Genomic DNA, 22,065 nt, shown 5'->3' on the forward strand with positions numbered 1-22,065 from the left:
GCTGTGTACAAACTTTTTGTTGACTGTGAACTGGAAACAGGTATTGGTCTTCTTTCAGCGTTAAGACAATCAAACTTACTGTCTCCTAATGCCTTGAAATTGGGGGATAGCTTCTGTTGGTTGTGATGTGTGTGTTTTCTTTTTAAATGTATTTTCAAATTCTACGCCTCCACATCACATGTGGTATAATTACAAATAACTGCACATTTTAAATGTGTCTGTCTGTATAAAAGTATGATATCCTCTCTTAGATATGAGCAGTTTCAGTGCTTGTCCTTAGAAATTATTTATTTTCTCAATCAATTCTTCGTTGCTTAACGTCAGGATGACTTCTTCTGATTTATGTTTTAATTTGAGTTCTGTATCTTTTGTAAAATAAGGGAGAGCAATTATTTTCAATTGTCCTATGCAGTATTTAAGTGCAATTGCAAGTTTGTGCATATATGTTGATGTCATGGAAGCGCCTCAACAATGAGTATGAGTATTTGTTCTGACTCAACCTTGTGCAAACATGATGATTGTCAATAAAAATGTCTTAAGTGGTAAATATAGTAAACTGCATTCGGGTGATATCTGGGTTTTGCATGTCCTTAAAACAATTTTGACAAATCTGGAAAATTGATTGAATTATGAAGAACAGTTTCTTTTGTTAAGTTGGATTAACTCCAGTCCAATTTTTAGATGTGTTTTGGGGAAAATGTTTTATTGATCACACTAACAACTACAAAATGAAACCAGCAAAGTCCCTATAACCACTAAAGCAAACTACAGTGCTTGTACTTTGTTGGCAGTATGGATGTGAAATAGGTCTTCCATTGCAGTCATAATGCTCTTAAAGTCATACATTTAACTTGTTGAAACCTGCAGAAACCCTGGATATTTCTGTAACAGTTAAGTCAATAGATGAGTGAGTCACTTCAGAGGAAATCAACCAAAAAAAAAAAAATACAGCAGATTAACCTTTTTAATCCTCATATGTTGTAATCTATATGTTAGGTTACAGTGTAGTCCGTATACAATTTATTGATCAGAGAGGATAAAAAAGTTATCTGTTTTTCTTATGAAAACATGACAAATGACACTGATAGTTGTTCTTCATGTGAAGAAGGTGTTTGTTAACTCCACAGTTGAGTTGTTTGTGGTGAGAATTACACTCCTTTGCCTCAGGCAGTTTGGCCTGCCGCCTGGTTAAGGGACAGCCCTTCATCTAACAATGGTCTATCAGTTACTGGTTGTTATCGTTAGGATCCACCTCCTATGTCGGGCTGCTGTGAGCCCTTGGGATCCGTATCCTGCGGCTCAGGGAGCGGGCGAGGCGGTCCACAGCTCCACCCACAGCTCCCCCCAGCTCCTTTCTGGAGGTCAAACCCTCAATGTTTCCGCTGTACCACATGACCCAGCCTGCCAGGGAGAACAGCACCAGCAGGGCTCCTGAGTACACCAGCAGATCCCCAAAGTCTCTACCCTGGATCTCCAGTGGAGCGAAGACCCCCAGCAGCAGGGAAATCACCCCTAGCAGGTCCATCAGCACAGCGAATACCAGGGCCAGCTTACAGTGGGACAGGCCGTCGTATTTGTACACCATGATGGCTGCACTGAAAGGAGGAGGATGTCATGAAATGTGCACTTTGCAGCTCGTCATCAAATATGTTATGACTCAATAATAAAAAAAGATAAATATTATAAACTAAGTGGGGCCCAACTGACACTGACTTTTTGCTGTAATATTAAAACAGATACTAGGTGTGAAAAAATTGCTCCATGCAATATTATTTATACAGAATATAGAATATAAACAAACATTTTTTGTAGTGAAAACCCTTGAATATGGTTATCAAAGACTGACAAAAATGTAGATATGGATCTTACAGTTTTAACATTAACTTAATTTTTTTTAGTTTTATTTTTTTTTTGTTTTAATTTGATCAGTGCACTGAAACAGTAAACCTCAACCGTTGTCTAAACAATATATATACATATATATATATATATATATATATATATATATATATACATATATATATATATATATATATATATATATATATATATATATATGTATATATATATATATATATATATATATATATATATATATGTATATATATATATATATATATATATATTTTATTATTTTATTTTTTTTTTAATAAAAACACAAATAGAGATAGATGTATATTTGAGCTTGAATTAAGAAAAGGGATCAAACATACATAAAATACTGCATATAAACTTAACAAATAAAAACAGTTGCATTATGTTGTGTTAAAAAATATATATGATATAACTGTGATAGGCCAGTTATTATTTATGATAATATTGGTAAGGTTCTATCTATCTATCTATCTATCTATCTATCTATCTATCTATCTATCTATCTATCTATCTATCTATCTATCTATCTTTCTACTTTTGTATCTATCTATTTATTGATCTATCTATCATGCTGGCTTTTGTTTTCTTTCTCTCTAAACTGGCTCTGGCCCTCTGCAGTCAAAACAGGTGCCACACCTGTCATGTCCGTTTCAACAGACTTCCTCTCTATGCAGTCCAAAAACACTATAAAATTTACTTATTACGAATAGTTTTAGTACAAACAAAATACAAATCACTTACCCTTACGTCACCAGTTTGCTGAGTATTTTAAATTGAGAAGTGCTTTCATAGAAAATCGTGCGTTTCGAGTCTTTCGGGCTGCTCTCTGTAGAGCCACCAGTGAAGAGTGAAACCTGACACCTCCTCCTCACCTGTTCTACCTGTCCTGCTCTTCTGCTGTAGCGCCAACAATTAAGCGTGTCAAAGTTGAAAGGAGAAACACTGGTGCACATTTTTTATCATTTTGTCCCATTCTTCGTGACAAATAAATATTTATATAGTATTTAAATAGCTCCTCATTATGTAACTTCACTGCCTTTACACAAGATTGTGTCGATACATGTAATTTTTAAAGATAATCTGCTATTGATGGTAGGCGTTTTGGTATTGATTGATTGTTTTTATTGCTTATATTAGTCCTCATTGTTTTATTGTGTTGTATTGTTTTTTTTTTTTATTTATTCTAAATTTATTGTATGTAACCAGGACACTATCGAAAATGAGACCTCGGTCTCCGTGGGTTTCCCTGGATAACTAAAAGTTAATAATAATAATAATAATAATAATAATAATAATAATAATAATAATAATAATAATAATAATAATAATAATTTTCAGATTTCACTACTGCCATAAGATAAAATAAACTTTACAAAGAAAGCCATTGCATTTATCTTTCTGTCAGTGACATGTATGAATGTATGAATTTTGCACTTTTTTATTTTATATGTTGACATGTGCAATTTGTTCAATAAAGAATTAGTTAAATCATTTTACAAACGAATTTGTACAAACATGTAAAACAGAAGCTCAAGAAAGAAAACACACATATAAAAGAAAATAAAAATTGAAATAAAAACAAATACACACACATATAAAAGAATGAAACTATATATACCCGTACATTTACAGTTATGAATATAGAATATCGCCATTATAATATAAAGGTAAATCATGTATACAGTGTCCTTCTTTGCACCAGACTCTCAGGAGACTAAACAGTACACTCCTTCAAAACAGATCAAAACCGTCATCAGTATTTCCAGCCTTGAAAACACAGATTTTGCCAGAAATTCTTCACAACTTAATTGAAAAATGTTTCCGAAGGACGACCATTAATGTCATTACATCCGGAAATGACGCAAGAGAGTGTTGAAAAAATAAAAGAGCGATAATTGTTATTGTTAGCTTGTTAGCTAGCAGACGAACTCGTGAATGGGGATATGACAGAGTAATAACGTCTTATTACATGTGCACGATTAAGTTATTACAAACGTAAAGTGGTATGTACCAATTTCTACACAATATATTGGTAGAGTGGGGATTGTAGTAACGTATGAATGACGGACATAAACATTGAAGTACACAGAAAAGAGGGAGTTGTAATTTTATATTCGTAGCTAAATTCTTGCTAACGTTATGGCAGGCTAACGTAGTGCGGAGCTAACATTAACATTGTGATCACATTACCTGGCCACTACGAACTTACATTTGAGCAACACGCCAAGTTTTACTGTTTCAGTTTATACGTGCATGACCAGTGAGGTGCATCATAAATTTAGCTTTGGTTTGCTGACTGTCTGCGCTTGCATAAAATACGACAGACCACATTATGAAAGCTTGCCGGTGAACTGTACTTTCTGCAAATAAATGGCAGTATAAGCGCTGTATTTATGTAAGTCACATAGAGCATGAGTTTAAAAATGCCCCAGTGAGTTTTCTTTAAAACCTGAAACTAATCAAACATTCTTCATGTTGTCTGGTGTGTGAGATGGAGGACGGAAACAGGACTGATGCTGCTTCCACATCCAAGAGCCACGCAGGCTCACTCCACCTGCAGAGTAAGATTTTAAAGGCTACAAAAAAATATTTAATTTTCTGCCTTAATGCCAGGAATTATAATTAATGCTGTGCAATTTTTCTCCTCTTCAGCTCCTAAAAATGAAGACGCCTATGAAATTTCCATCCCCTATGAAGAGAACAACTTTGAGCAGCAAGGATTTTTCAACCAGACTGATCAGAATTTTGATGGTGAATAGCAGAATGTATATTTTAAAGTCCACTTTTATCTGTACAGTAGTTTCACTCTTCAGAGAAACTTTTTTGATGTACAATATTATGATTTCCCAAACTCTCCTGTCTGTCTTCCTCAGATTCACCCCCATCTGCTGGCCCGTCTCCAGTCAACAACTCATACATGGTGATCACCAACCTGCGGACCCAGCTACAGATCTCTCTGGAGAAAAACTCTTGGCTGCAGAAAAGAATTGAGGACTTGGAGGAGGAGAGGGACTTCCTCCGTTGCCAGCTGGACCGCTTCATCTTTTCCACAAAGAGCCAGGGACAGGAGCAGAGTCAGAGCCAGTACAGTAACGGTGAGGACAGGGGACAGGTGTGAGATGACAATCTGTCTGACAAGTTTGATTAGAAACAGAAGTTTTTCAAGGGAAGTCTCTCAGGTTGGAAAACTAATTCTTACTTGTTGGTACTTGTCTCTTTGTAGGTTATGAATCTAGACGGTTCAACTGGAGGGCAAGAAGAGAGGACGATCGTCCTGCTGGTAAAAACAAAGACTTAACTGCTTAATTGTCATTCATGGTCAGATAAAGTTGTGTTTAAATCAGGGCTCCAGACTAACTTTTTCTGTTGGTAGCACTGGTGCTATGAAAATTTCAACACAAACTTAAGTGCACAACTTAAGTTGACATGCAAAGCTGCGTTGCATAAGTGGCCCTCCTACCTGAGTCATTATGTTTTTTTTTCTTTTTGTGATTAATAGTTCTGCATCATCCTCTCATACAAGTTGTAAACACTGATTAACACCCACTTTGACACTTTGTGTAGTGAGTGTATATGTGCATACCATATAATGACAATTAAAAAAAATAAAAAAATAAACAAAAAACGGGGCATATTTTCAAGTTGCACTGGTGCCCCTAGTTAGTAGCACTGTTTCCAAAAAAAAGGTTGCAGTCTGAAGCCCTGACTTAAAGCAATAGTTCACCCAAAAATGAAATTTCACTCAATATCTACTCACCCCTGTGCTGATGTGAGGATGGGTGAAGATCTCCAGTTCACAAAACACTCCTGGAGCTTCAGTGGAAAACAGTGTTACAGCCAAATTCAGTACAATTTAAGTGAATGGTGACCAGTTTTAAAATGTAAAAAAAGAACACCAAAAACAACGCAAATTGTCTGTACTCCATGTTCAATTGTAATGGATTTGGCTGTAACACTGTTTTCCACTGAAGCTCTGGGAGTGTTTTGTGAACTGGAGATTTTCACTCATCCTCACATCAGCACAAGGGTGAGTAGATATTGAATGAAATTGCATTTTTGGATGAACTATTGCTTTAAGTGTAGCTCATTCATGCTTTACTGTATTACATAATATTGTAGCTTTCTTCTCTCCATAGAGCCACAGAAGACGGACTCACAGCATTTCCCCTCACGTTCGTTTATCCAACGAAGGCCTGGTCCTCCAACGATGGTGCCTTCCAAAAACCACGTCTCCAGTCCGCTAACCAATCAACTTGCTTCTATTAATGCCTTGTTCAACTCTACACAGTCTCCATCCCTCTTGCAGGGCCATAGCAACCATAGTACTGCCACTCCTACAGCCAGCAGCAGCAGCGGAAACAGCAACAGTGCTACAAGGCCATCCATGAATGAAATAACTGGACATAGTAACGTTGGTCCAGGTAATACAAACGACACAAAGTTTCCATCACCTTAACTGATTTAATACTTGGGAGGGAAAAGAAATGACAAAAATGTTGCATGTGGCTTTTATCTTTTTTTTCATCGTGTTGTCAGAGTCACTTTCACTCATGGGAGAATCCGATGAGTACTTGGAGCAGGACAGCTACCTCGAGGAGGAGGACATGATATCAGGGGAAGATGTAATGTCAGATACCATCAACAGCAACAGACACCAGATAAAGAGACGGCGGGTCTTCCGAGCTCCTAGAGAGCGGCAGAGAGGTAGCAAAACTTTTCAGTTTCATTATTTTTTTTTTAATAATTAATTTTTTTATTCATTTTGAATAGGTTGGTATGTGACAGATTATCATATCAAAAGAAACATTTCAATCACAACATAAAAATAGTCATAAGACTGAGTTACCCAACTCTCCTGTCAATTCTTGTTTTTCAGTGAAAGATGCGGCTGGAGTGCTGTTTCGCTACAAGAAGATCCTGCTCACATATCAGCGTCTGAAAAACATGTCAAAAGCCTTCCAAATCCACGGTGTGGACCGCAACACGGTGGCTTCCACCACACCCATTGCTGAGCTACTACTGGTAGCCCCAGAGAAGGTGGCAGAGGTGGGTGAGTTTGACCCATCCAAGGAGAAGCTGCTGGACTACGCCCGCCGCTGCTACACTGCCCTCGATGAGGAGACACTCAGCAGGGTGCAGGCCCTGAAGAAGAATAACCTGCTTCTGCCCATCTCCTACAGGTTCAGACACTGAAGGGACAGAGAGATGGAGAGATGGGACGTGTCTCTGGACAACAGTGGAGGTGACGGTGCAGCAGGCCAGCTCACCTTCGAGGCAAAGAGAAGTCCAGAGGCATAAGGAATTATTTTGTTAGCTCAGTGTCGTGGATACAGCCATGTAAACTGTGGCTGAGATACTCAGACAAATTAACTTTTCACATCTCATTTTTAGTTTATGTCAATTTCTTCAACAAACCTTCACCATGGTTCCACTAATATTGAGGAAGTTGGATGTCTAGCTGCTGCTAGAAAGGGAAAAACACGGTTCCCATTGCTCAAAGAGCAAAATGACATCTCTGTGTGAACAATATTGTGTCTTAACTATTAGAATCATAGAGGGGACTGATTTTCTTCAGCCTTTAAACAAGTGTAACAAACTTAGCTCATTCATGTTTCAGCCCTGAGGTTTGCAAAGACACAGAGCCTTTCTTTCATGAACATATGAATCATCTTGAGGCAAGTAGCTCAGTAAATGATTGTCTAGATAATGTCAGTTGCTGATAGATTAAATGATTTAAAGCATTGCAATTTTATCACTTTATTCATGTGCAATTTTGACACAAAAATGTGTTAATTTTCAATCACAATGTTTGTATGTTAAAATTATGATGTGATCGGTAGAAGTAGTAGAATTATGCCTCACTTTCACAACATAATCGTTTTCTTTTGTTTATATTGCTCACTGTGTCTTTGATGTATTGTTTTTTTGCATTATCTTTATATCCTCAACCATTTTCACTTGCCTTAATGCAATTCTTCTGATTTCCTTGTGTGAGACATGCAATAGTTTTGGTCACTTTCGTTCCCTGAAAACCCAACAAATTAGAATCTTTTCCTTTCCATTTCTGCTGGGTGGGAGAACTTGAGAACTGACTACAGTAAAGACTAGTCCAACATTATGTGGTGCAAATGGTAACACTTCTGGCAACAAGAGCCACACTTTTGTAGTGAAAAATCTAAGACAGACACTGTTCATGATAAACTCACAGTAATGTCGTAACAGATGCTAATCTTGGGCCCACTTTTAAAAACAACAGAGCTGCATTACTCTGTTGTTCCACTAAGAGTTGTACCAACCTTTTTGTAAATTATGTGCACTAAAACAAAGTAATTGTCACTTCTTATGCTTCTGCTACTGAGGCTCTTGTAATGCTTTGGTGGCAATAATATCTTTTGTAAAGTAAGGTACAGAGCATTTACTATACTAGCTATTTATAACATTGTCTCACTTTTAGTTCTGTGGAAAAATTGTGGACGTTAATCACACAAACAATTTTACAGTGTGAGTTACAGCATCAGCAAAAGTAACTAGCTTGTGCACACGGTGGGATCTGTTATTGCTTCCTAGTGCTCCACTACAAATGCATGTGAGAACAGCTCTTTGATGGTCTGTAGTTCATAGAGGTCTTGTCAAAATTTGTAATTTTCAAAGCAGCAAACATGTTGATTATATTGTATGACAATGTGTGGTGTGTATACCAGTACAGTGACATGGTAAGATCTCTTATATTTAAACAAATTAGGCTACAATGACTCTTGGCTTAAATTTTCATATCCAAATAATCTTCTTCCTGAAAGTAAACAGATATTGATACTCCAAACTGTGGAAGTTTGCCATTTTCACTGTCTGATTGTTTGTGTGGTTAAAATGCAAGCAATCTAACGTGCAGTGAAACTGTTAAGCAAAATCATACCTGGGTGCTGTGTTTTTAAAAACAATAATTGGTTTGTCTCATTTTTATGTGTCATATTTATGTATTTTAAGTAAAACATGTATCTCACTGAAACTGCATATCATTCACCTAATGTGTTGTAAAACTCAGATGTCAAAGACATTTGATTTCTTATAAAAATGTAGAATCTGTAAAATCCCATCACCACTCACTTAGAAAAAAATGCTTTGATTGGGGACTTATGTGAAAGTGATTTTTGTTGTATGTTTTACCTTGTCCATGGGGAACTATGCATACATAAAATCATGTGCATTTTTTTTTCTCTTCTAAGTATTAGAAACTGGGCAACTACATTGTGCAGCAAATGGTCTTTTAGATAGAGGGAGATGTGGCTTTGCTTTTGAGCACTTTATTTTGTAATTTCCAGTTTCTCCAGTTGAGTAGTATAACTCTATCCTTTGAGGAAAACAATGAATATGATTTTTATGCCATCAGAGTTTGTGGATATTTTTTGTTAACTTGATAAACCCAGTGTTAAAATTTTAGAATTTCAATAAATCTGACAAATGGCAATGAATAATGCTAGATGAGTATGTTTGTCACCTAATGCTTTGTTTTGGCCAGCGAAGTAATGTAGGCTATAGGTTAGGGTTGTGATACAGAACAACATGGGCATGAATGTCAGAAGCTTGAGTGCGGTGAATGTAGACACTGCAAGCATGGCTCTATGAGCAGGAGAACTCAGATTTCTTGGTCAATATAACATTCACTGAGGAATATTTTACTTCAGTTGACTACATTTACCATCAACATTGACTGGACACGTGAAAAGCACTGATTTTTCATTTAACATAAAAACTATTTGTTCACAGCTACAAATCCAAAATTATGGTTTGAAACTTGCCTGTCTTAACTTGCCAAGACATGAAATTGGTAACCATCAAAATAAAATGCTAATCGTGCATTAGATAACACATCTTTAGCAGGCTAAATGAGAAAGAATAGGAATTAGGCAAAAGTGGAAACTTGTTTTTCTTTTCTTTTTTTTTTTTTTTTTACTGTTACATTTTTCCCTAAGTAGAAATATAATGTATGGCAAGCGATAGAATGACCCCGAATACTGGGGGACAAAATGGTCTGTGGGATGCTGCTAGGAGGTTGCAGGATCCCATTTCGGGATTAATAAATTATGTGATATCCAATCGGGGAATATAGATGTGTGTACTTGCTGATACTGATACCAGCATTTTAAAAAATATCAGAGGCTGATACTGATACTGGTATTAGTAATGGAACAACCCTAAATGTAAACAGAGTTTTAACCTAATAAAGGAGAGAAAACATAATTAAAATAGCTTTTCTTCTGCTGATTTCTGTCATATATATCAGGCATGCCCCCCTTCAGAGGCTGAAAAAGTCCCCTTCCCCAAATAATAATAATAATAATAGATAAGAATTCAGTTTTCATTTTAGTGACATGAAGGTCAGCATGATAGCATCAGCAAAATGTTTGTTTATTTCCCCAACATAGATCATATTCATTTAACTTTGTATCACTTTCTCTTTATCCACGCCCTCTCCTGTGGTAACTTTACAGGGGCCCAACCCCCAGTTTGACCACTTCTGACTGAAATCATTTGCACCATAGTGCTAACTCTCTCATATAAAAACCACCAAGAAGGGCTGTGTCTAAATACATTTACATTTATGAATAGAAAATATACCTTAAACACATAAGGCATCCTCCGTTATAATTTCAAATGTTGTATCATTTCTGGTATAGAAGGAAAGAAAGGAGGCTTTTGATACAAAGTATTGTTATAAAGACATAAGAAAATTAAATGATCTGTGGTTTCGCTTTCTTCATCACAAAAGTATGAACTTCTCTTGCGCGTGACCCCGAAGCACAGTGTAAAGCCTCTTTTTTACTCACCGGAAATCTGTCATTCATCAACTTCCGGTGTCACGGGGTACCTGGGAGACGGAGCAAAAAAGCGGGCATACCGAAATCTTTATTGTTTTCGCTTGGCTTAAAACATTTGCAGGCGTATACATTTGGCTTATAAAGTCAAACAACTGCGCCTTATGGGCCAGTGACCGCCTGGGATTTGCATTTGGCTCTGAAAATAGTCTCATTCATTCGGCTTTCGCACTAGCTAGCTAACTGGCTAACGAGCCTCCACAGCAGTGTGTGTCTGAAGCAGCAGGCCCATTCTTCTGGACTTTGCTACAAGCTAGTTAGCTAACGTTAGCAGGCTAACCCATGCGAACACGTTTTCTTTCTCAATGATTTTGTCTGTTACTTTGTAAATGAACACCACACCGCTAACCTGTGTGCTGGTTAACATTTTTTGGTAGTTGTGTTGGTAACGTGGGCTGCTAGTTGAAGCAAACTTACTTGAGCTACACCAGCGAGGCGCTTGTTTTTTTTAAAAGTGTTGTTCACTTTGTTGCTAGCTTAAGCTAGCCACCGCCAACTGAACAACGCAGTCGCTGAAGGCGTAGCAGCCACCAACTCACAGAGATGTCGGACTTTGACGAATTCGAGAGACAGCTTTCTGAAAACAAACAAGGTAAATGAGGTAGTCAAACACCCGCGGGTTAAAAATCAGTGGTATCTACGATTGGATTTGCCGCCATCATTTTAGCCAACCATGGATATGTCTATTTACTGGACCATTGTAAGCTACAGTATTAGCCCACAGTCTGGTACCATTTAAGGTGCTAGTTACTGCTGCGCGTCAGACAATTAAGTGGGATTGATTATTTCTAACACTAATTGTCTCTTCTATTATCTGAATGTCGGTAGTTTGCTTCACTGAATGAAGGTAACTTGTATTGTGTGTTTAAGGCAGTGGAAGTCTGTATCATGGTAGCCCTCCTGTCTGTGCCAGCTGACTGACTATGGCAGCTAGCATTCATTCTTTGCAGCTGTTGCATCTAGTGAACAGTTCCAGTGATATTTACCATTGTTGCCTTCAGGTTTCGGACACTCTACCGATAGCATCACCAAGTATAGCCACTGCCCTTATCCCACAATAAGCTCTCTTTAACCTAGTTTTTCACGTACACTATATACTGCACCCAGCTAGTAGACCATGTTAATCTATGGGCTGGCTAAATTACACATTGTATTACTCTATGCTCCTCTTTTGTCTAGCTTTCTATTTTATACAATGTGGAGACATTGCATTGATTGGTAACTATTTAGCATTAAACTATTATACTGTGGTCTTAATATCAAGTTGCTACCATATACCAGCTTTAAATGAAAACTGGTCGCCACAATTTTCGCCTGACGTCTTCAAATTGCTCTTTTTGTCGAACTAATAGTTCTAAACCCACAGACTTGTCAATTACTATCTTAAATGACGAATGCAAAAAGCAGCAAATGCTCACATTAAAGAGGCTGAAAATGGCAAATGTATGACATTTTTTCTTGGAAAAGTGATTGAAAAAATGAATTATTAAAACAGCTAGAAACTAATTTTCTTTCAACTAATCGTTGCAGTTCTGTTGGACAGATTCTTACTCAGCAGTGTTGGTCATTGCTATTATAATTTGCATCTACAGTCAGTTATTATAAGTGTTTGATATGTACGCTGTGTGGACATTTAACCAATTTGTATCTGTGATTTGTCATGTTTTCACTGTTCCACTGGCTTGCTGTTTATTGCCTTGTTATTCCTTTCTGTAAGTTAAAAATCACTCTATTTCTACAGCTGAAAGGGACAAAGAGAACCGCCACCACCGCCGATCCTCCTCCCGCAGTCGTAGTAGAGAGAGGAAAAGGAGGAGCAGAGACAGGGATAGACGCAGCAGGGACCGCCGTGGGGACAGTAAGGAGCGCAGACACAGACGCAGGTGAGTATCTTTACACAACTACACCTGAAAGAATAAGCTGTGAAAACTGATGTGTCACGTCATCATACATTCCTCCCTACTAGCCTTGCAGTTCATGTAGTTGACACTGGGTAAAAAATAGGACATAAGTTTAGAAAATGCAACCGCTAAAAATGGTTCGACCATTTTATTTAAATAATAAATTCTTTCGTTCAAAGTTGACTGCTATGTCCAGCAAATGTGAGTCACATGCAGATGTACATGAGCATGCACAGACTTTGGAGTTCTGCATCACATATACTCATATATGCACATATACATGCATTTTTACAACATCAGCATGTTGTCTCTACACCCTCGACTCAACGGTCTTGGCATCTAATCAATTGCCTACGGTATTGTAGGTGGCTGCAAATTCCAGTCTCAAGCAAATGCACACAGAAAATGACACTGATCAAATAGCACTGATTTAAAAAAAAATAAAACCCTATCTTTCAAAGACTTCTCCCATCGCCCTTTCAAACTTTTCAGGGTTATTCTCATCTCTGCAGCATTAGCAGATGCCACTCTGGGCAGCAGTGCAAAGTCAGAAATCTTGACAGGCATCTGCAGGAAATTCTGACTGTAAAGTGCTGTGGATCACAGTGTTTTTGTTTATTTAGATTGACTTTAAATGAGCTAGTTGGGTTCTGAATTAAGCTACTGGAAATTGATTGCACTTCAATTTATGAAATATAATTCTTATGACAAAGAATATTATTTCACCAACAAAATGACTTTCACATCATCTATTTTGAATGATGTTATTTTTATGCTGTCTGTCCCTAAGCTCTCTGTCACTGGTGCTAATGACATTGTATCAATTTTGCCTCAAGTGTATGGGACAGACTTTTGATTATGAAAAACAACTGCCGCTGTGGCAACCTTTTTTCTTTTCTTGATGAATTAATACACATTGTTGACACCACGTTATAAATGGTTTTATGAAGATCAGATCCATCCTAGAATCATAATCTACACAGGCCGTTATTAATAGAACAGCAGCTTGAAGAATTGCTTTGTCATTTTAGATGCCTTTTATATTCACTCTGGTGTCCCATAACAACATCAGATGTCTTTGACACACGCAGCCATGCAGTGTGTGTGTGTGATTGTCTCATGATGAGCCCAAACTGCACTGTTTGAAAGAATCTCATCCGGCCTGTGGCTGTGGGAAAATTTTCATACTGGTGCAAGCTCTTCCCAGAATGCAACCAACACATTTAATAAACCACCTACAAAGGTGACAAGCCTGTCTGTTGTCAGGGAGACATGCTTGCTTCTCGACATATAATACCTGCACCTCTTTTTGGACATGATTAGAAGTGTTGAGGATGAATGATATCTTTTGAAACGGTGCTTTTCAGTAAATCTAGTATTGATAATCAAATGTATGGATTCAGTTTGAATAACAGAGATTTTTAACAGTTTGTATCCACACTTCTTATAGAGTTCTTGAATGCATTATTTCTAACATGGGCTTCTGTAAAGCTTGTAAAGTCTCTTCTTGTTGGCTGTGAATGTGACCTCTGCCCTGACTGTTGCTTTTTGTGCTAATTTAGAATGGTTTACTGGTGGTCTCTCAATGTGGGGTGTAAGATTCGACCCTTCCCTTCTTTGCAGCTGCTGTGTGCTTTTGAGGATATCCTTTCTGCTTTCATTGCATCATTAGTTGCTCACAAATGGTATTGCACATCAGCTGTGAGGCTCACTGAATGCACCGGTGTGACATCTGATCCTGAAAAGATTTTTGTGTTCCTAGAAGTACAGATTATCAAGGCCCCTGTACTTGGTGGTGGTCATAGAAATTGAGGTTCTAATTTTGAGAAGTGGAAATGTTGGTGAATGTCATGGTTGATTTGAGAGAAATGTGAAACCCTTCCAATGTCATTTCAGCTCACCATCCAGCTACCCCCAGGACAATGCTGGAAGGTAATACAGCAAACTAACACAAAGCCGGTTTGTGCATTATTGCAACAACTGCAATTTAATGACCTGCCCGCTGATTTTATGTACTATTACCTCATTGTGTAAATGTCTGCCTGGATGGGGTTTTGTGTCCCTTCTGTTTCCTTTACCATCATGTTAACAAGTTTTGATTGATGCAGTCCCCTCTAAAGTTGCTAGATTTTGTAGTATATTTTTGAAGACATGACCCATCATCGGAACTAGTCGTTTACTGCTGTGCTAATCAGAGATGTGTTCTGTTATTTCACCTGTCCTCTCTTCCTCTAACAGCCGTTCTCCACACCGTGAGAAGAAGAAGAAGGTGAAGAAGTACTGGGATGTTCCTCCACCTGGTTTCGAACACATTACTCCCATGCAGTACAAAGCCATGCAAGGTATCAGCACTTTTTTTTTCATTTGTTCAAGCTTCATTTATTTCTATGAGATACATTGAGGGGTGGCCCTTATATTAAGCGATGCAGAGATTATGTTAAGCAACAGTACAATATACATAAAAACAAGAGCAGGGAAAAAAGACTAAGACAGACATTGAGAGCTCAATAACAACAATTGGTTAAGTTAGTTGTCTCCACAATATTACAGTCATCATCAGAACTAACTAGCTAACTCATTTCAACGTTTCAGGATTTATTCCTGCAGCATGCAGTTTTATTTATTTATAACAGGTGCTATAGTTTCACATTTGAAAATTTTGTCTGTTGTCTATATTGCTTTACTAAAATAGAACTGTACATTACTGCAACACATCAATAATACACAGTAAACTATGGCATGGTTAGATCTTATTAGATTGTTTAATATTTCCTGCCTGGCTTTGCTCTACAGCTGCAGGACAGATCCCAGCAACAGCTCTCCTGCCGACCATGACTCCAGATGGCCTGGCTGTTACTCCGACCCCTGTCCCTGTAGTGGGCAGCCAGATGACCCGGCAGGCCCGCCGGCTCTACGTGGGCAACATCCCATTTGGTATCACAGAGGTGAGGAACAGGACAGTGTTTCTAAACCTGATGGAATACTTAATGTAATTATTTCATCTTTTTTGTTGTTCATAATTGTATCATTAATTAAAATATCACTGTTCCTTGATTTCCTCCCTATCTTCTGTGTAGGAGTCCATGATGGACTTCTTCAATGCCCAGATGCGTTTGGGTGGTCTTACTCAGGCCCCTGGAAACCCTGTCCTCGCAGTACAGATCAACCAGGATAAGAATTTTGCCTTCCTTGAGGTAAGATTATATCCTCGTAAATGGGTCATTTGTTCTCCCTGTGTGTCTGTCTATTAAGCTGTGTTTGGAGAGCAGTTTTGTTAAGATCCTAATATTTAAGTTTGTTAAGTTTATCAGTACTTGAAACCTTTTTTGACCACCACTTGTTTAATACAATGCAATATCTGTCATAATTATAGTTTCAATAGTAGGGAAGCTACAGAAAAAAATATCGAATTGCTCATTCAAGGCCTCAGTTCAGTCTGTATTGTCCTACCTGAAATGTGGCTCGCAGCAAAACCAGACAGTTATCAGTAACCTTTTCTGTATGAGCAGTGTGTAGGTTGTTGATTTTTTAAAAAAAATCTATTTTGTGTGCCTCTGACATTTTTCTTTTTGCTGTAAAAAGGAGGTATCGAGTATGATTTTTATAGTAGCATTGAGTCAAAGTGTAATATTTTGGTATTATGACAGCTCTACTAATATGATAAAAGCAGTTTTAATCACTTGTACCTTTGTGTCTGTGTAGTTCCGTTCAGTGGATGAGACGACACAGGCGATGGCCTTTGATGGTATTATCTTTCAAGGCCAGAGTCTCAAGATTCGTCGTCCCCACGATTACCAGCCTCTGCCCGGCATGAGCGAGAACCCCAGTGTCTATGTGCCTGGTACACAGCCAATTAATGGTTTTTAACTCTCAGTACTTGTGGCATAATTCATAAGTCATCAGTAATTCATTCTCTACAGGAGCTTGCTCCCTGTGCTCGACTGTTTATGTGTGCTACTGTTCTCTCTGTGTGTCTCCTGCAGGTGTGGTGTCCACAGTGGTGCCCGACTCAGCTCACAAGCTCTTTATTGGCGGCTTGCCCAACTACCTGAATGATGACCAGGTCAGTGTTTCTGCATGAAACAGCTGTGCCTCCAAGCTGGGCTACAAGAGTATCACACTTGTACTGCACAACACACTTATATTACAGTCAGTCAGAAGTAGAAGTACTGAACTTTAAGCTGTTGTTCACTTGATGGGAAAATCTGGAGTCAAAGTATTGAACTTTGAGTGACTCTTTTGTCTTCTGTGTGTTTCAGGTGAAGGAGCTGCTGACGTCATTTGGCCCCCTGAAGGCCTTCAACCTGGTGAAGGACAGCGCCACAGGCTTATCTAAAGGATATGCCTTCTGTGAATATGTTGATGTCAACCTTAACGACCAGGTAACTAGTGCAACAGAAATGATGTCTGCAGGATTTGTTATCCCCCTTTTCTGATCAAACAATGTTAAACAGACAGACTGTCCAACATTATTTAATATTGCATTGTTCTTTTTAAGTGTGATATAAAACTTTATCATTTCAGGCTATTGCTGGGCTGAACGGCATGCAGCTGGGAGACAAGAAACTCCTGGTGCAGAGAGCCAGTGTGGGATCCAAGAACGCCACTCTGGTGAGTATCCAAATGCTGGACAGATGACAGCAGGGTGGTGGGAGGCTGGATGCTCTTTTAGACCTGCTAAAATGGATAGAGACACATTGCTGATTAAATCTACTGTAGAAATCTATCTGCTACACTCCTCAGGCACGCTGCTAACAAGTTGACATGTAAAACATTTCCTCTTCGGTGCACTTACAGAAGTCCAGGAAAATATCCTGCATACACATCACTGTTGACTAGTATGAAAGTCAGCCTTATTGAACCATTCTATGTCTAAAATAGTTGCCACTAGAAGAGGAATGTGGTGCATTATATGTGCTTATATTGTGATGTCCTTTAAAAAGAAACATATCAGTAAATTACAAACCTCAGCTATATAATCAAAGCACCATGAAGCATAAACTGGGATATTAAAAAGCTACTTTGTTGAAAGTGTTTCAAATGGCTGGCTCACTTGAATTACCAAGACACATTTTCTCACTTACAGTAGTAAATAAAAACAAAATGATCTAGTGCCAAGTGATGCAATTTTTTAGAATATGTGAACCATGATTTAAAGGGGTTTCTTAAAATTGGCAGCAGCAAGGAAGGTGTTACGACCTTTTCTTAATGGCTAGCAGCAAACACAGAGTAACCTAATGAGTTTACTCAAATCCTTTGTCAAAATGGAACCAGAACGACAGGAAAAGGGCTGTCAAAACACTTATTTTACAAAAAGCATGATCAAGAATGATAAACCAGCTAAAATTTAATGTGCCAGGGTCTCCAAATGGCAAAATAATAAACAAAACTAACCTACACTAACTTGAAAATAAAGCTTGCTTGTTTAGAGAATCAAACAAAAAGCTGAGCTAAGATTCCTAACTAACCAGAAAAAAAGAGAAAAATAGGGAATCAAAATAAATGGCAGGCTTCCATAAAGGTTACAGGCTAGTTGAACAAGACCCTTCCAGCAACCAGTCAGCAATGACACAGGAGGAGCGGGCAGAGCTGTATCAGGGTACTTTCAAAAACATCGTTTCAGATAGTAGCAACAACCACAGCAGCACCAGCCCAACAAACAGTTCAGTGGCCAAAGAGCAAGAGCACTGCTTCCAGGAGCTGATGCACGACTCCACTGACAGTGAAATGATTTTCAGGAATGCACGAGAATTGCGCTCAGAAAGGAGTGTGACAGACCTGAAACACAGTGAGAGACAGTTGTGAGCTGATGTAACACACTTTCCAGGATATACTTGATTATATTAAACTGTTAAGTATGCTGCTGTTTTGGCCAGAAGGATCTATATTGAACAACATTATAAATGTCTTGCTGTTACTTATAATCCGTGGAGCAAGTTGTTGTGTAAAATATGCACAAACCCTGCTCTAACCTTTCTTTCTCTCTGTCCTTGCAGACAAGTATAAACCAGACACCAGTGACGCTGCAGGTGCCAGGTCTGAACAGCTCAGTGACTCAGATGGGTGGCCTGCCCACTGAGGTGCTGTGTCTGATGAACATGGTGGCCCCGGAGGAGCTGCTGGATGATGAAGAATACGAGGAGATCGTGGAGGACGTCCGGGACGAGTGCAGCAAGTACGGCCAAGTTAAGAGCATTGAGATACCTCGACCTGTGGACGGCCTGGAGGTGCCTGGGACTGGCAAGGTAGGAACTGTTGCATCAAAATTTGAGTTGTCTTGAGTTAGTGGCTGTTCAAACCTAGTATTAACATGCATCTTGGGTGATCTGATCACAAATGGAAAGCTCTAAGTACATGACTTCACTCCTGGCATTAAAATCTGTCTCCAGATGCATCATCTTAATGCGTCTTGACCTGACCACTTTGTCCTGTCCACTTGTGATCGGATCTCTCAGGACGCGTGTTAATACCAAATGCGAACAGGCTCTTAGATGAAAAGTGATATATCATGTATGACATGTCATCATTGTAATTTCTTTTTCACTCTTCTGCAGATCTTTGTGGAGTTCATGTCAGTTTTTGACTCCCAGAAGGCCATGCAGGGGCTGACAGGAAGGAAGTTTGCTAACAGGGTGGTGGTGACCAAATACTGCGATCCAGACGCTTATCACCGCCGGGACTTCTGGTAGAGGAGGCATGAAGAGAGGAGGGGATGAGTGGGAGGGAGGACGGGGAGGGAACGTGTGCTGCCCATTTCCAAATGAGCCCCCTGATTGATTTGCAACATTTCAGGTAGATCTGAGAGTATTAATCATTTGACAAGTGGCTTCATTGTGCCATTTGAGATCTACGTAAAATGTCCCAACAGATATTTGGAATTGGAGAAGGAGAAGAAGGGGGGAGGGTTTATATTCAGTCGTAACAGAGTGGGCTAGGTTTGGGTGGTGAGGGTGTAGCTGGGTGGGTGGGGGAGTCAAAAGATTTTTGAGAAATGTGTGTAATAATAGGTCCAGGGTGGGGTCAACAATTTTTATACTTTGTGAGACAGGGATGTCATTTAGGGTGGGAGGGGGGTGCCACACTTTAAGGTTTGTATTTAAATGGAGGTAGCCTGTTTTAAGTACATTAGGAAGGAGTTACAGTAGGGAACTAACTGGACTACTCTGGTTGAGAAGAGGGGTTGAGAAAGAAAACAGGAGTGTTTATTTGTGAAAGGGAGATGTGGGGGAGATGGAGAGGAAGATGAGGGCATTTTGTGTTTGACCATCTAATGTAGATACACCGTAGCTGTAACATCCACTTCAGTTTGCCCCCATCGTTAGTGAGGCGAGAGGAGAGTCCTCAATTTTGTTTTTTTTCTGTCTGGACTCATTTCTTCACCTTCCTTCATTTTCATCAGACTACTGCCCCCCTCAGGACGAGTGTCAGAGAATCTGTTGTCTAATTGGACTCTGTCTGAATGTTAACTGTAATTGTTCCAATACTGTGTGTAGCTTCACTGATATGAGCTGTAATATCACCTTGTAATCAGGCCGCAGAATAACATGACCTGCAGAAAAGAACGTTTGTTTTTCTTCCTTCTTTCTTTTTTAAAAGGTTTTCTGTAACTTTTTTTCACGTCCATCTTTTGTGCACAGCTTTTAACAGGTGAGATTGTTTCTGTCTCAGCAGCAGCAGCTCAGATCTGGAAATAAACAAAGGAAGATGGGGAGAACAGATTGGGTATTTAACAGTGGATTTATCTCTTCCTTACCAAAAAGCCTTAATGTTATTACATGTCAATTTGCTTAAAGGAAAGAAATTCGGCTTGCCCCTCTTATCAATGATGTCTGTATGTTCAGAGATGTCGCCATCTTGTATTTCACCTTGCATTTTTTTTTCTTTGTTTCCCAGTGAAGTTGGGATGTAAAATGTGTTGCACCCAGTTGTTTTTTTTTTTGTGCAGCGTCTCACCTCTGACAAGACCAAATAAACACATGGCTAATAACCCATGCCTCATGTTGTACTGCAGAGTGAAACCAAAACCACAGATTTTCTCTCTGTTCTGTCAACTTCCAACCTCACTTGTTTAAAAGACAAAGACAAATTGATAGGTGATGGCTTGCCACACTAATACTGCAGTTGTTTGTTGAATAAATTAAATCCTGCAGACAAAGAATAACTATCATAGACCTAACTGAGTTTCAACAAATATAGTAGTTTCACATTGTATGTTTAGTTCCCATGATTTTATTGTTAAGCTGTTGGGGGATTTTCACTAAATCAAAGAGCTAGTTGTTGGGATGTTAGAGACTGTCTGCTTTTCTCTCATCTCCCTCATCTTCTGCCCTTGATTCTCTGAGGACCACATGTTCACTTCACACTGTACGGGCTTGCTTTCATTTGATACCTTGGGTTGCTTAAGACAGCGCTTACGAAAGATTGTGTCAGTGATAACACTTATGAGATGTGTTACTCCTTTACTTTCTGAAACCTGCTTTCTCAGTGTCACTGTGTCATTTAATTTCTTTTTTCTCTCTCTGGAAAAAAAATGTGATTTCTTAAATGATTTAAAAGCTAAAAAACCACATCTAGTTTATAAAAAAAAAAAGCAAAAAGTCTTTCATTTGTCCAATTTGTTTTCAAATGTTGATTAAAAACTGAATTTACATGATGTCTTTTCTTCTTGATGCTTCCTCTCTTATGCACACCCACATCCACCCACCTCCCACTGCAGCACAGTGAGCGATGACATTCACAGTTAATTATGGAGATGGAGTAGACTGGAGCCATGTCCAGGCTGTTTCATTCAGTCGATGGCATCATTTATCAAGCCCTGTAGTTAACGGTGATGTCCTAACGATGGAGCTATTTCACAGTCACCGAAGGTGCTCAAGTAGATCTTTTCTTATATAATATGATATCTATTCTCATACTATTCTCATACTGCAACTGAATATGGGTATAAGTAAAGGTATAAGAGCACATTTCCCACAAATGTTCATAATTTTATTCTACCACAAAAAAGCGTTTTTCACATCACAACCCACTCATTAAAATATATCTTACAAGTTTCCAAGTATGTAGTTAAATATCTTTTGGATCATTTCTAGTCTTATTTTTAATACGTTTTTCAACTAATTAGAGATTCCTCTGTCAATTCGACAGTCATTTAATCATCTCACAAGCAGAGTCCTAACATATGGAACTGCTTTTAAAGTATCTTCCTTAAAGTTGTAAAAAAAAAAAAAAACGTATTTAAAAGAAATACTTATGTCTGATTTATATTTTTTCTCATGCTTCCAACAGTGTGAATATGTGGCTCACACCAGCTGAAGAATTGAAGTGTTTCCTGTGAAGGGTGTCATGATCTTTTGCAGTCTGTTGTTTATTTGATCTATATTTTTATTTGGGCTGCAACTAATAATTACTTCCAT

At 38.5% G+C, this 22,065-nt stretch overlaps 3 protein-coding genes across 7 annotated transcripts; 2 read left to right on the forward strand and 1 right to left on the reverse strand.

Annotated features, from left to right (window-relative positions):
- Positions 1 to 750: 750 nt before the first annotated feature.
- LOC146321461 (transmembrane protein 238-like) lies at positions 751 to 2,775 on the reverse strand. The gene is made up of 2 exons (XM_084725686.1): positions 2,617 to 2,775; positions 751 to 1,595 (listed from the first exon to the last, which is right to left on the reverse strand). The coding sequence occupies exon 2, from the start codon at positions 1,583 to 1,585 to the stop codon at positions 1,256 to 1,258; it is 330 nt and encodes a 109-aa protein (XP_084581812.1). The 5' UTR covers positions 1,586 to 1,595; positions 2,617 to 2,775; the 3' UTR covers positions 751 to 1,255.
- A 954-nt stretch (positions 2,776 to 3,729) lies between these two features.
- On the forward strand, positions 3,730 to 8,881 carry ccdc106a (coiled-coil domain containing 106a). Of its 2 annotated transcripts, XM_084726625.1 has the most exons (9): positions 3,730 to 3,878; positions 4,367 to 4,436; positions 4,528 to 4,626; positions 4,749 to 4,970; positions 5,099 to 5,155; positions 6,012 to 6,085; positions 6,182 to 6,296; positions 6,412 to 6,579; positions 6,752 to 8,881. In XM_084726625.1, exons 2-9 carry the CDS (start codon positions 4,367 to 4,369, stop codon positions 7,066 to 7,068), a joined length of 1,122 nt encoding a protein of 373 aa, XP_084582751.1. In that variant the 5' UTR covers positions 3,730 to 3,878; the 3' UTR covers positions 7,069 to 8,881. The 2 variants fall into 2 exon arrangements, with proteins under 2 accessions (XP_084582751.1, XP_084582749.1); XM_084726623.1 differs by having other exon boundaries at positions 6,012 to 6,296.
- A 1,833-nt stretch (positions 8,882 to 10,714) lies between these two features.
- On the forward strand, positions 10,715 to 21,302 carry u2af2a (U2 small nuclear RNA auxiliary factor 2a). 4 transcript variants are annotated; one of them, XM_084726626.1, is made up of 12 exons: positions 10,715 to 11,340; positions 12,490 to 12,631; positions 14,546 to 14,581; positions 14,888 to 14,991; positions 15,443 to 15,594; positions 15,727 to 15,843; positions 16,352 to 16,508; positions 16,633 to 16,712; positions 16,909 to 17,031; positions 17,174 to 17,260; positions 18,646 to 18,894; positions 19,204 to 21,302. In XM_084726626.1, exons 1-12 carry the CDS (start codon positions 11,292 to 11,294, stop codon positions 19,336 to 19,338), a joined length of 1,431 nt encoding a protein of 476 aa, XP_084582752.1. In that variant the 5' UTR covers positions 10,715 to 11,291; the 3' UTR covers positions 19,339 to 21,302. The 4 variants fall into 4 exon arrangements, with proteins under 4 accessions (XP_084582752.1, XP_084582753.1, XP_084582754.1 ...); XM_084726627.1 differs by having other exon boundaries at positions 10,716 to 11,340; positions 16,352 to 16,490; XM_084726628.1 differs by lacking the exon at positions 14,546 to 14,581 and having other exon boundaries at positions 10,716 to 11,340.
- Positions 21,303 to 22,065: the final 763 nt, after the last annotated feature.

This window comes from Lutjanus erythropterus, chromosome 9 (assembly GCF_056507025.1).
Source record: "Lutjanus erythropterus isolate fLutEry1 chromosome 9, fLutEry1.hap2, whole genome shotgun sequence".
In the NCBI taxonomy this organism is placed as follows: Eukaryota; Metazoa; Chordata; class Actinopteri; order Lutjaniformes; family Lutjanidae; genus Lutjanus; species Lutjanus erythropterus.

Bases quoted from the DNA above. Each gene is read 5' to 3' on its own strand.
- ccdc106a (XM_084726623.1), top strand. From the start codon at position 4,367: ATGGAGGACGGAAACAGGACTGATGCTGCTTCCACATCCAAGAGCCAC. The intron at 4,627-4,748 runs GTGAATAGCAGA...TGTCTTCCTCAG, and splicing joins GACTGATCAGAATTTTGATG to ATTCACCCCCATCTGCTGGC. The intron at 6,297-6,411 runs GTAATACAAACG...TCGTGTTGTCAG, and splicing joins ACATAGTAACGTTGGTCCAG to AGTCACTTTCACTCATGGGA.
- LOC146321461 (XM_084725686.1), bottom strand. From the start codon at position 1,585: ATGGTGTACAAATACGACGGCCTGTCCCACTGTAAGCTGGCCCTGGTA.
- u2af2a (XM_084726626.1), top strand. From the start codon at position 11,292: ATGTCGGACTTTGACGAATTCGAGAGACAGCTTTCTGAAAACAAACAA. The intron at 14,992-15,442 runs GTATCAGCACTT...TTTGCTCTACAG, and splicing joins GCAGTACAAAGCCATGCAAG to CTGCAGGACAGATCCCAGCA. The intron at 17,032-17,173 runs GTAACTAGTGCA...TTATCATTTCAG, and splicing joins ATGTCAACCTTAACGACCAG to GCTATTGCTGGGCTGAACGG.